Source organism: Papaver somniferum, chromosome 11, assembly GCF_003573695.1.
Source record: "Papaver somniferum cultivar HN1 chromosome 11, ASM357369v1, whole genome shotgun sequence".
NCBI lineage: Eukaryota > Viridiplantae > Streptophyta > Magnoliopsida > Ranunculales > Papaveraceae > Papaver > Papaver somniferum.
Window position 1 is genome coordinate 2,898,819 of NC_039368.1, and position 11,411 is coordinate 2,910,229.

Sequence of the window (11,411 nt, forward strand, 5' to 3'; positions counted from 1 at the left end):
ATTGATTATGCTTTTCCAGAAATAAGCTAAGCGTGGTTGTTGGTGGTTATAGAGGTAGACCGGATGTTAGAATACGGGCAACTCAAAACCAATTGGCAATGAGTGAAGAGGCCCTAAGGGATTATAAGACGCAGGATCTTATATTCTCCAGACAATCTGGGACTAATAATCTCAACACCAGAGTGTATTCATTCTGTTGAATTCGCCTGGCATTTCTTATTATCGTTTTAACTAGATTCAAAATGAGAAGTCACCATGAAACGAACAAATTGCACAGCAAAGAAAAACTATTCATACAATTTACGGAAAGTCGGAAACCATTACATATTTGATGTACACAATTTTGATACCCAGCCAGAGAGTACACATTCAACTTAGAAATTTTCCTAGAACAAGTTCATCGTGAAAAATGATTTTCCGAGCTAGATTATCATGAATAGCTTCTCGTTCAGATGAAATCATCGCTTCAGCTTTCTTTATCTGAATCCTTACGTCGGAAAATTCAGCATCCAGTTTGTCTTTTCTAGTCCAGAGGCTAACATAATTCCCCTGCATTGCGTCGAGTACTTGTTCATGGCTTTCAACATCTTTATATATCTCAAATGATGACTTCCATTGGTTCTTAAGTAGATTAAATCTTTCACGAAGCCATTTAACATTGAATTGCAAGGCCTCTGCATCTTTGATATGTCCATCCCATGTCTCCAGCAATGCTTCACTCAGTTCCACACCCCGCACAGTTTCCATCGCCGAGATGATCTTTAATAAGCTAGTCACACATGTGAGTAAGATATCATCATTGAACCTGACGACTTTTTTAGTCGCCATATGCCCATACTTTTCATATATTTTCTTATACAAATTTGCAGTTGACCAATAATTCAAACCTTTCCATGGTATCAACAGTTAACGCAGTGGAGTCAGGAGTCGGGCAATCAGACAAGGACGTCTTACTTGCAACCTCCATAGGTTCATCAGTAATCTCACCTGATTCAAGTGAGTCAATTGACGTAGTTTCCACTTCAGGAGATGATGACAGATTTCTTATATCCACTACACCCTTGCCTTGCGAGGCCTTCCCAATATCTAGGGGTCTGTCGTTCTCATTCTCTTTTGTATAGGATTCCTGGGCCAGTAGGGTAGCGGCAGGCACAGTCTTAGGTCCTGATGAAAGCACATGTTGAAGTTTACCACCACCCACCGTAGACAACAATTTGTTATATTCTCGACGGTAGTAATTCACTTCGCCCGAAAGGAGAGCAGCAACGTTCTGGTACCGAGCTGATTCTTGAATTGTGTCAGTAATGATATTTCTCATACCACTCACCATACGCAACAAGCCTTTGTAGTTGTCAGCAATCACCTGAAAAATGACAAGAAAGTTGAGCTTCCAGAGAGAAAGCAAGCACTGTACCATGGAAATGCAAAAACCAGAAAGTAAATTCTTACTCTAGGAACATCCGATCCAAGGGGTAGACCAATAACGTGCTTATCATCCGGACTACGGATATCAACATAACGATTTTTTTTGCCGCCAACAGTAACAGGGAAATCCCAGGAAGGAAATTTGCCCAAGTCTAAAGGATGAGACCTATGCCGGACACCCTGAAATCAAGAAAAATGGAAGTATGAAAATGGGTCAAATTAAGAGCATGAAGCAAAGATTTTTGAAGAGTGAACTATTGAGAAAAATTAAAAGATCAAGCTACATATGAGACAGCTTAAACATGCTGAAACCAACACATGACTGAGAGACACCGCCTAGTCAATCTTTTGCCAGCACAAATATCAGCCGAGTATGAATATAACCCGAGTATGAACTAGAGCTAAACTCAAGTATGATATCAACATATGAAAAACACTTTAGTCTACCAGAAATATTTATTGGCAATGGAAGAAATAGTAGAAAACAAGTTGTACAACAATGTAGGAAATAAATTCAAGGTACAGACCCCACAAATATAAGACCGGAACTGAATAACTTTCGCAGTATGATATCTGAAATTTAAACAGTACTGCAAGATGTATTGCAGCTTGTAGAACCCCAAAAATTTTGCGTATTTCATGCCTCGCACATCCAAGTGTTTTAGGCTTCAGCCCTTAGTACGATACTTGGAATCTAAGCAGTACCGATGTGTGAGAGGTACTGCAGCTTGTAGGGCCCCAGAATTTTGAGTTTTTCTTGCCCCATACATCTAAGTGTTTCGGGCTTCAGCCCTTGTTTATTATGCTTTGTGTGGTGTTATGTACTAGCAACGTTGGAACTCAAAAGTTTTATGTGACCGGCTCTAGTGTAGTATCTAAAGGTTAGTTATGAAGTGGAGCAGTTAATACCCTAACACAAATTCTGTGTTTAATAAATAAATTAAGAAATTAGCCTGATACATAACCTTAAGGAGAAGGAAACACTCTGGTGCCTTTGCAGTTCCACCCTACATAACCTTAAGGAGAAGGCAACACTTAGTTGTCATCTCAGTTCCACCCTACATGTTTAGGATGTCACCCTAAAACTGAACAAACTTTCAATAGTTCCACCCTACACCTTTAGGATGTGTTAGGGTACCTGCCCCAATTCGTCGTAAGCCCATGGGTAGAACTCAACTCGAAAATCGGTTTACTACAAGTTAAGGGAACCCAAAGATTTATAAACTACCCAACTAAGCCCCGTCCCAACATCCCACCACGCTTCTAGACACAACGTCCTCGTTGGCCCACTCTATTGACACTGACCCGGCGGTAGCCCTTTCCTTATGGCAGCTCCACTCGACTCCCAATACTCAGTGTGGTGGGAACTACACCCATACATAGGTGCACCCACACCTTAATCCAACTTATAGGTCATTCCTTCCGTGGAGGGGCATGGATCATGGTGGTTGGCTCTGATACCAAATCTTAGGGTACCGACCCCAACTCGTCGAAAACGGTTTACAAGTTGAGGGAACCCAAAGACTTATACACTACCCAATTAATCCCCATCTAACCAATGTGGGACTAGGGTCCCAACAGGATGTTGCCCTGAGATGTCACCCTACAACTAAATAAGCTTTCGACAATCCTGCTCAAACTTTAAAGCTAACGATGCAATACCTTCCTGCTCAAAGTTTAAAGGCAATGATGCAACGTCTAACACTAAAAACTAAACAATGAAAGAAAACCCCACAATACACAAATTTCAAATTCATACAAAAAACTAAATAATGTAGGAAATAAATTCAAGGTACTGCAGAACCACAAATATGAGACTGAAACTAAATAACTTTCTGCAGTATGATATCTGAAATCTAAACAGTATGGCAAGATGCTTGTAGTAGGACCCCAAATTTTGTGTTTTTCGTGCCTCATGCATCAAGTGTTTTAGGCTTCAGCCCTTAGTACAATATTTGGAATCTAAGCCGTACCGCAAGAGGTACTGCAGCCTATAGGGCCCCAGATTTTAGAGTTTTTCTTGCCCCATACATCCAAATATTTGGGGTTTCACCCCTTATTATGCCTTGTGTGGTACTAGAAAAGTTGGAAGTCAGAAGTTTTATGTGACTGGCTCAAGTGTAGTATCTAAAGGTTAGTTATGAAGTGAAGCAGATCATATCCCGACATTAATTCTGTGTTCGGCCGGTAACAAAATAGAGATATTAGCCCGATATATAACCTTAAAGGAGCAACACTCCGCTGCCTTTGCATGACCATCCTACACGTTTAGGATGTCACCCTAAAACTGAACAAACTTTCGACAGTTCCACCCTACACCTTTAGGATGTTACCCTGAAAACTAACCAATGTCACCCTAAAACTAAATAAAGTAATCTCGACAATCCTGCTCAAACTTTAAAGCTAAAGATGCAAAACCTTCCTGCTCAAAGTTTAAAGGTAATGATACAACGCCTGACACTATGAATACCTTCAAAAAAATAAATCTTAGCTAAAAACTAAACAATAAAAGAAAACTTCACAATTCACAAATTCCAAATTCATTAATAGTAAGTAAATAAATAAATAAACATACCTCATCTCTTGAATATCTACTCCGTTTATTAGACTTGTTAGTTTCAGACCTCCTAGGGTTTGCAGCAGTAGAACGCAGACGAACTGGATTTTCTTCCAGCCGTGATTTCCTGGTTTCCATTGGAATTGGAACAGACGCGTGAGGTTTTTTCTCTTTTTCTGATAAAAGGATATGAATATATATAAAGGAATAATAAAATAGAGTTATTACAGAAGTAGAATAGAACCTTTTCCTAATCTGAGACGGTTTAGGACCTTCAGGCCTGGATTAGTGCCGTGTATGGGCTTTCCAATACAATAATCTAGAGATACCAAAAATAGGCAACCAGTACTTAGACACCCCCTACACTACAGAAGCTACCTAATCATGCACACCAAAACAGTTCAAATCAGTTGCATTCAACTGAGCAGCTTCCCTAAGATAGGTTCATTCAAGAAATTGCATTCTGGACCCAATTTTTCTTGAATAGCTTTTTTCTCGGTTGAAATCTCAGCTTCGGATCTTTTTATCTCAGTAATGACCTTTGAAGTTTCTCGCTGAAGTTCTTCTTTTCTTGCCAAAAGACTTGCATGTTTAACCTGCTTCGTATCCAATTTTTTTTGATTGATTTCAACTTTTTTACGTAACCCGGATGAAGACTTCCAATTGTTCTTAACTTCATCAAACTTATCTCGAAGCCATTTAATATTGAATCCCAAGTTCTCAACATCTTCGATGTCTCCATCCCAACTTTCCAGCAGCGCGTCACTTAAATCCGAACCCCGCGCAGTTTCCATTGTAGAGATAATCTTCAACAAGCTAGTAACACATGCCACCAATACAGTATCATTGGACTTGATGACTTTTTTTGTCGCCATATGCCCATACTTATCGAAGATCTTTTTATACAAAACTGCATATTCTTTTGGGATTTTGAAGTTGTCAATGAACTCAAATTCTTCATCACTGCCTCGACCAGAAACACTCGTGGACCCAACTAAGGGAGAAGAGATATCCTTAGGAGTGGAAATAGACACCAAATTGGAGACAACAGTCGTAGCGTAGGACGTCGTCTTTGCAGCTTCAACAGGTTCAGCAGAGGATGTCGTCCTTGCAGCATCAACAGGTTCCCCAACAGAGCCAAAACCTTCCCTGGATTCATCTGACTCTGCTTGCATGTTATCCTCGTTGTCTTCGAATTCATCTGACTCTGCTTGCATGTTATCCTCGTTGTCTTCGAATTCATCTGACTCTGCTTGCATGTTATCCTCGCTGTCTTCGGATTCATCTGACTTAACCTGCATGTTATCTTCGTCGTCTTCTGTAACATATGCCTGGATCAGGGGAACAGGACTGGTCGAAATAGAGTTACATCTTGATAGAGGCAGGTGCACAGGGTTTTTTGCAGAAACTGTGTTTATTTCCCAAGAGCCAGAAGCTTCTGCACTCATCTTCATCTTTTTCGAAGAAACAGGAGACTGTAAAATGAACACAAAGAATCAGATCTCATGAAACTCAATGGGATATGAGAGAGGCATAGACCAATACGCTAGAATCGGTAACCACTTCCAGAAGATAGGTACTTTTGTAGGAAAGGACGCATACAACCAGCAATCATGGAAACATGGACGACAATGAGGCATAGACGGGAAACGACTACCCTATACACTACTACCACCGCCTGCCACTTGAACCTACCAATTTGGGTTTGGCGTTCCAAAACTACCATGTAAAGCTAACTTCTAACAATTGTTAAGGTTGTGGAATATCCTTATCCGAAACATGGTAATTCTACAAAAATCCATGAGTATACCTCTAGTACAACTTACACCAGGTGCAGATATTGTGATTATAAAAACTCGGCAACCAAGGAAATGAAAATCCAAATGGAAGAACATATCATCAAATCCAGTTCCATAAGTTGGAGGAGACAGAAACTTGGCCAAGGGGAAGCAAAAAAAATTTAGGGGACGCAAGAAAGCAAAAATAGGCTTGAAAGCCCATAATCTTAGAAATATTAGGCTTGGGAGCCAGTTAGGTTGCACACCCTTGCTTTGAACTGGCTCCGCCCTGTTGCGAGATTGCATTTTTTTTCTGGTCGAAGAGTTTTCAAAGCAATGTTGGCTTGGCTTGTTTTCTAAGGCCTTCATTTGCCTCTACGGATATATCACTCTCATAAGTGAGCGAAGTTTGAGCTGATATTTGAAAATTAAGAACGGGTCCATTATTACCTTTCGTTTTGCATGGGTAGCATCGTATATCTCCTGAGCTGTAGGGGGTCTTTTAAGCTTAGCTTCTAACTGCAAACGAGGGTTCACTCTATTAGTTGTACATAACATATGGAATACTTACCAATTGTTGAACTACACAAAAAACTTACCTCTTTAGCATATTTCACATGTGCTTTGCAGCCGCTGCTTTGTTGAACTGTTTGTTTAGACTTGCTTGCTTTAGCCTTGGCGCATTTTTCCTAAAACAAATAAATACAATATATGTTAACTTTTTCGATCACGCATACAAGCTTTCAAAAATGCTCAACTATTTCAAAGCTTACCTCTTGGTGAGGATTTTGCCAGTACTCAACCAACGGTCCCCACTGGCTCTCAACAACATCCTCGGGCCGATGAGCAAGACGTTCTTCCTGAGTTTTGTACTTGTAGAATCCATCTTTTTTTACAAAATGTTTGTGATTCCTCCACCTATCATTCAGCTTAGCTCTAATCCAATCATCCAGATCATCCGGGTAATCAAATACTTTCTGACAACAAAAAACATAACAATCATTAAGTAATAATTCTGAAACACTCAGATGCTAAACAATCTTTACAAATTTTGGTTTACCTTGACTTCCAGTATAGCGTTTAGAACAGAAACAGCTGGCATCTGAGTCCAATGAGATACTGTCAATGGAAATCTGTTGCCATCTTTAGCTAGGTGGCTAATGTAAGTAGCCAAGGAAGTAGAGTTGGGTCCAACAGGTGAATTAAGCCAAGATTGAACTTGAAGTCTCTGTCCTGGTTGTAGAGTATCCAAAAACTTCAATCCTCTAATTTTGTTTGCTCGTTGGTTTCCATCCGCCATCCTACCGTACATAAAATCAATTGTATGTGTTAATCGCTAGCACAAAATAAGACATCAAGTGACCATGCAGTCAAAAATTTATTAACACAGACAACCTGAAATGTGATTGGATCACTTACTAACTTATTCTAAGTTCAATTCACTATTAAAAAAAATCTTCAAATTTAGAGGGGCTGAGGGGGGTAGTATACCTTGACAGCTTTTTGATAGGAGTACTGTCAGATCCATAACCTTCAAGGGATTCATCTGACTCAGCTTGCATGTTATCCTCACTGTCTTCTGTAACACTTTCCTGGATAACAGGAATAAGACTGGTTGGAGTAGAATTAGATCTTGAGCGAAGCCGGTACTCATGTTTATTAGTAAAAACTGTGTTTCTTTCCCGAGAACCAGACAGTTTTGCACTCATCTTCATTTCCTTTGACGAAGAAACAGGAGTCTGTGTAAAGTGTACAAAAAGAATCAAATCTCATGAAACTCAAAGGGCTATGAGAGGCATAGACGGGAGACGACTGCCAGATATGTAAGTAGTAGTGTGCAGAGTTAGCAAGCATTCCCAGATGAATAGGTCCTTCTGTAGGAAAAGACACATAGAAAGAGCAATCAAGGAAATGAAAAACAAAATCCAAGTACCATAAAATCCTGTCCCGCATGTTGCACGATAGCATCATTTTTTCTGGTTGAAGAGTCCTCAGAGACTTGTTGACTTGGTTTTTGTTCAAAGGCCACCTTTTGCTTCTACAGACATATCATTTCTGTAATTAAATAAACTGCAAACTGATATATGTAAAACTTTCAAATTTAGAAATTCAGAAATAGAAAAAACAGTATCAGAAAAAAAAAATTAGTATTATAGACAATCTGCCACCAAACAGGGCCATCGGACATCTCAACATGTCTATTTGTTACCTTTCGCTTTGCATGGGTAGCATCGTATATCTCCTGAGCTGTAGGGGGTCTTTTAAGCTTAGCTTCCAACTGTAAGCGAGGGTTCACGCTATCAGTTGACAGTTGTATATAACATATGAAACCATACCAATTGATGGATTACACATAGAACTTACCTCTGCTGCATATTTCACATGTGATTTGGAGCCGGTACTTTGGTGAACCGTTTGTCTAGACTTGATTTCTCTCATCATAGCACTTCTCTCCTGAACAATTAAATACAGTTTATATCAACCTTTTCATTCACATACAAGCTTTTAAGAATGCTTAATTATTTTAAAGCTTACTTCTTGTTTAGGATTTTGCCAATACTCAACCAAAGGTCCCCACTGGCTCTCAACAACATCCTTGGGTCGATTAGCAAGACGTTCTTCCTGAGTAGTGTACTTATAGAATCCTTCTTTTTTTACAGCATGTTTGTGATACTTCCACCTATCATTCAGCTTAGCTCTAAGCCAATCATCCAGATCATCCGGGTAATCAAATACTTTCTGACAACAAAAAACATAACAACCATCAAGTAAAATTCTGGAACACTCAGATGCCAAACACTCTTTATAGATTTTGGTTTACCTTGATTTCCAGTATAGCGTTCAGAACAAAAACAGCTGGCATCTGAGTCCAATGTGATATTGTCAATGGAAATCTGTCGCCATCTTTAGCTAGGTGGCTAATGTATGTAGCCAAGGAAGTAGAGTTTGGTCCAACAGGTGAATTAAGCCAAGATTCAACTTTAAGTCTCTGTCCTGATCGTAGAGTATCCAAAAACTTCAACCCTCTAATTTTTCTTGATCGTTGGTTTCCATCCGCCATCCTACCGTACAGAAAATCAATTGTATGTGTTAATACCCAGTACAATATAATACACCAAGGCGATCGTGCAGTCAAAAACATTATTAACACAGACATAACCTGAAATGTGATTGGATCACTTACTAACTTATTTGAAGTTCAATTCACTATCAAAAAAAAAACTTTAAATCTAGAGGGGCTGAGGAGGGGAGTATACCTTGACAGTTTTGTGATAGGAGTACTATCAGATCCAAAACCTTCAAGGGATTCATCTGACTCAGCTTGCATGCTATCCGCACTGTCTTCTGTAACAGATTCCTGGATAACGGGAATAAGACTGGTTGGAATAGAATTAGATCTTGAGCGAAGCCGATACTCATGTTTATCTGTAGAAACTGTGTTTCTTTCCCGAGAACCAGATAGTTTTGCACTCATCTTCATTTCCTTTGGCGAAGAAATAGGAGTCTATATAAAATGTACAAAAAGAATCAAACCTCATGAAACTCTAAGGGCTATGAAAGAGGCATAGACGGGAGACGACTGCCAAATATGTAAATAGTAGTGTACAGAGTTAGCAAGCATTCCCAGATGAATAGGTTCTTTTGTAGAAACAGCAATCAAGGAAATGAAAAACAAAATCCAAGGGGAAGAAGATACCATAAAATCCGGATCCGCACATTGCAAGATTGCATCGTTTTGTCTGGATGAAGAGTTCTCAGAGGTTTGTTGGCTTGGTTTTTGTTCAAAGGCCACCATTTGCTTCTACAGATATATCATTTTATTAATTAAATGAACTGCAAACTGATATATGTAAAACTTTCATAATTTGAAATTTAGAAATGAAAAAAACAGATTCACAAATAAATTTTAGTATTATATACAATCTGTCACCAAACAGGGCCATCAGACATCTCAACATGTCCATTTGTTACCTTTCTCTTCGCATGGGTAGCATTGTATATCTCCTGAGCTGTAGGGGGTCTTTTAAGCTTAGCTTCTAACTGTAAACGAGGGTTCATGCTATCAGTTGACAGTTGTATATAACATATGAAAACCTTACCAATTGATGGATTACACATAGAACTTACCTCTGCTGCATATTTCACATGTGATTTGGAGCCAGTACTTTGGTGAACCGTTTGTTTAGACTTGATTTCTCTCATCATAGCACTTAATGCCTAAACAATTGAATACAATTTATATTAATCTTTTGATTCAAACAAACAAGATTTAAAGAATGCTCAATTATTTTACAGCTTACTTCTTGTTTAGGATTTTGCCAATACTCAACCAACGGTCCCCACTGGCTCTCAACAACATCCTTGGGTCGATTAGCAAGACGTTCTTCCTGGGTAGTGTACTTATAGAATCCTTCTTTTTTTACAGCATGTTTGTGATACTTCCACCTATCTTGCAGCTTAGCTCTAATCCAACCATTCAGATCATCCGGGCAGTCAAATACTTTCTGACAACAAAAACATAACAATCAGGTAATAGTAATCCGGGAACACTCAAACGCTAAACAATCTTTACAACTTATGGTTTACCTTAACTTCCACCATAGCTTTCAGAACGGATGCAGCCGGCATCTGAGTCCAATGTTGTATTGTCAATGGTAAGTTGTTGCCGTCTTTAGCTAGGTGGCTAATGTATGTAGACATGTAACTAGAGCTTGGTCCTACTGGTTGATTAAGCCAAGATTCAACTTGAAACCTCTCTCCTGGCCTTAGATTATCCAGAAACTTCAATGTCGTCGGTCCTCTAACTTTTCTAGCTGATTGGCCGTCTTCACATCCATCCCCCATCTTACCATACATAAAATCAATCATACATGTTAATTTCCAGAACAATTGACCTATAAATGCTCTAATATACGACACCGAGGTGGCCATCCTGCAATGAAGAACCACAGTATTGACTGACATAATAAAACCCTAACTTTTAAGGGAAAAAGATTGGAGCTATTTTACAATCACATATCAAATACTACTAACTTATCATAAGTTCAATTCAGATATTAAACCCTAACTATTAAGAAATGGGGATTTCTCCTAAACTGCAAATCTAACAAAATTTTCACTGAAGGATAAAAGATTGAAACTATTTAACAATCACATTTCAGATACTAACTTATCATTAGTTCAATTCACATATCAAACCCTAACTTTTAGGATATAAATGGGGTTTCTGAAATTCCTCCAAAAAAGAAGAAGAAGAAATGTTTAAGAATCTTGAAATGCAGAGGGGAAGCTTACCTGAGCAGTTACGTGATAGAAGGTGTAGTGTGAAATTTGGTGTAGCAGAGCAACTGACTGTAAAAACTTCTTCAATTTGGTGCTGGTGATGAGAGCGAAAGTGAAGAGCGAAAGTTACGGACCCAAGGGGGAAATAAAGATTTATTGAGGGGGAGGGAATTTTTGATGTTCGCGAACCAAAGATTTGTAATGGGCCGTTTGGTATGGGAACCAGTACCACACGTAAAAGTGTTTGGGGAAATTAGGTGCAGACCCAAAAAAAATAATATTCTCACTCTCAGGCCCATAATTAATTTTGTATACCGTGACATCCATAATTATTTATCTGACACCCAAAATTATCCAAAATTATTAAG

General features: G+C 39.0%; 1 protein-coding gene across 2 annotated transcripts; it reads right to left on the reverse strand.

Annotated features, from left to right (window-relative positions):
- Nucleotides 1-278: 278 nt before the first annotated feature.
- Nucleotides 279-11,157, reverse strand: LOC113322435. Of its 2 annotated transcripts, XR_003347138.1 has the most exons (21): nucleotides 11,056-11,157; nucleotides 10,348-10,693; nucleotides 10,062-10,265; nucleotides 9,889-9,978; nucleotides 9,733-9,801; nucleotides 9,458-9,562; nucleotides 9,018-9,265; nucleotides 8,582-8,822; nucleotides 8,296-8,499; nucleotides 8,125-8,214; nucleotides 7,970-8,038; nucleotides 7,694-7,798; nucleotides 7,252-7,499; nucleotides 6,821-7,061; nucleotides 6,534-6,737; nucleotides 6,360-6,449; nucleotides 6,211-6,279; nucleotides 4,227-5,457; nucleotides 4,001-4,109; nucleotides 1,450-1,605; nucleotides 279-1,363 (listed from the first exon to the last, which is right to left on the reverse strand). XR_003347138.1 is itself a non-coding variant. In XM_026570512.1 (18 exons), exons 2-18 carry the CDS (start codon nucleotides 10,690-10,692, stop codon nucleotides 4,399-4,401), a joined length of 3,681 nt encoding a protein of 1,226 aa, XP_026426297.1. In that variant the 5' UTR covers nucleotide 10,693; nucleotides 11,056-11,157; the 3' UTR covers nucleotides 4,180-4,398. The 2 variants fall into 2 exon arrangements, 1 of the variants encoding a protein (XP_026426297.1); XM_026570512.1 differs by lacking the exons at nucleotides 279-1,363; nucleotides 1,450-1,605; nucleotides 4,001-4,109 and having other exon boundaries at nucleotides 4,180-5,457.
- Between the last annotated feature and the right edge of the window lie 254 nt (nucleotides 11,158-11,411).

What these genes read in the sequence shown, in the direction of transcription:
- LOC113322435 (XM_026570512.1), bottom strand. Translation starts at nt 10,692, where the DNA reads ATGGCCACCTCGGTGTCGTATATTAGAGCATTTATAGGTCAATTGTTC. An exon ending in ACGCTATACTGGAAGTCAAG is followed by an intron (nt 6,738 to 6,820) that starts GTAAACCAAAAT and finishes TTTTGTTGTCAG; the next exon opens with AAAGTATTTGATTACCCGGA. An exon ending in ATGTGAAATATGCTAAAGAG is followed by an intron (nt 6,280 to 6,359) that starts GTAAGTTTTTTG and finishes CCTCGTTTGCAG; the next exon opens with TTAGAAGCTAAGCTTAAAAG.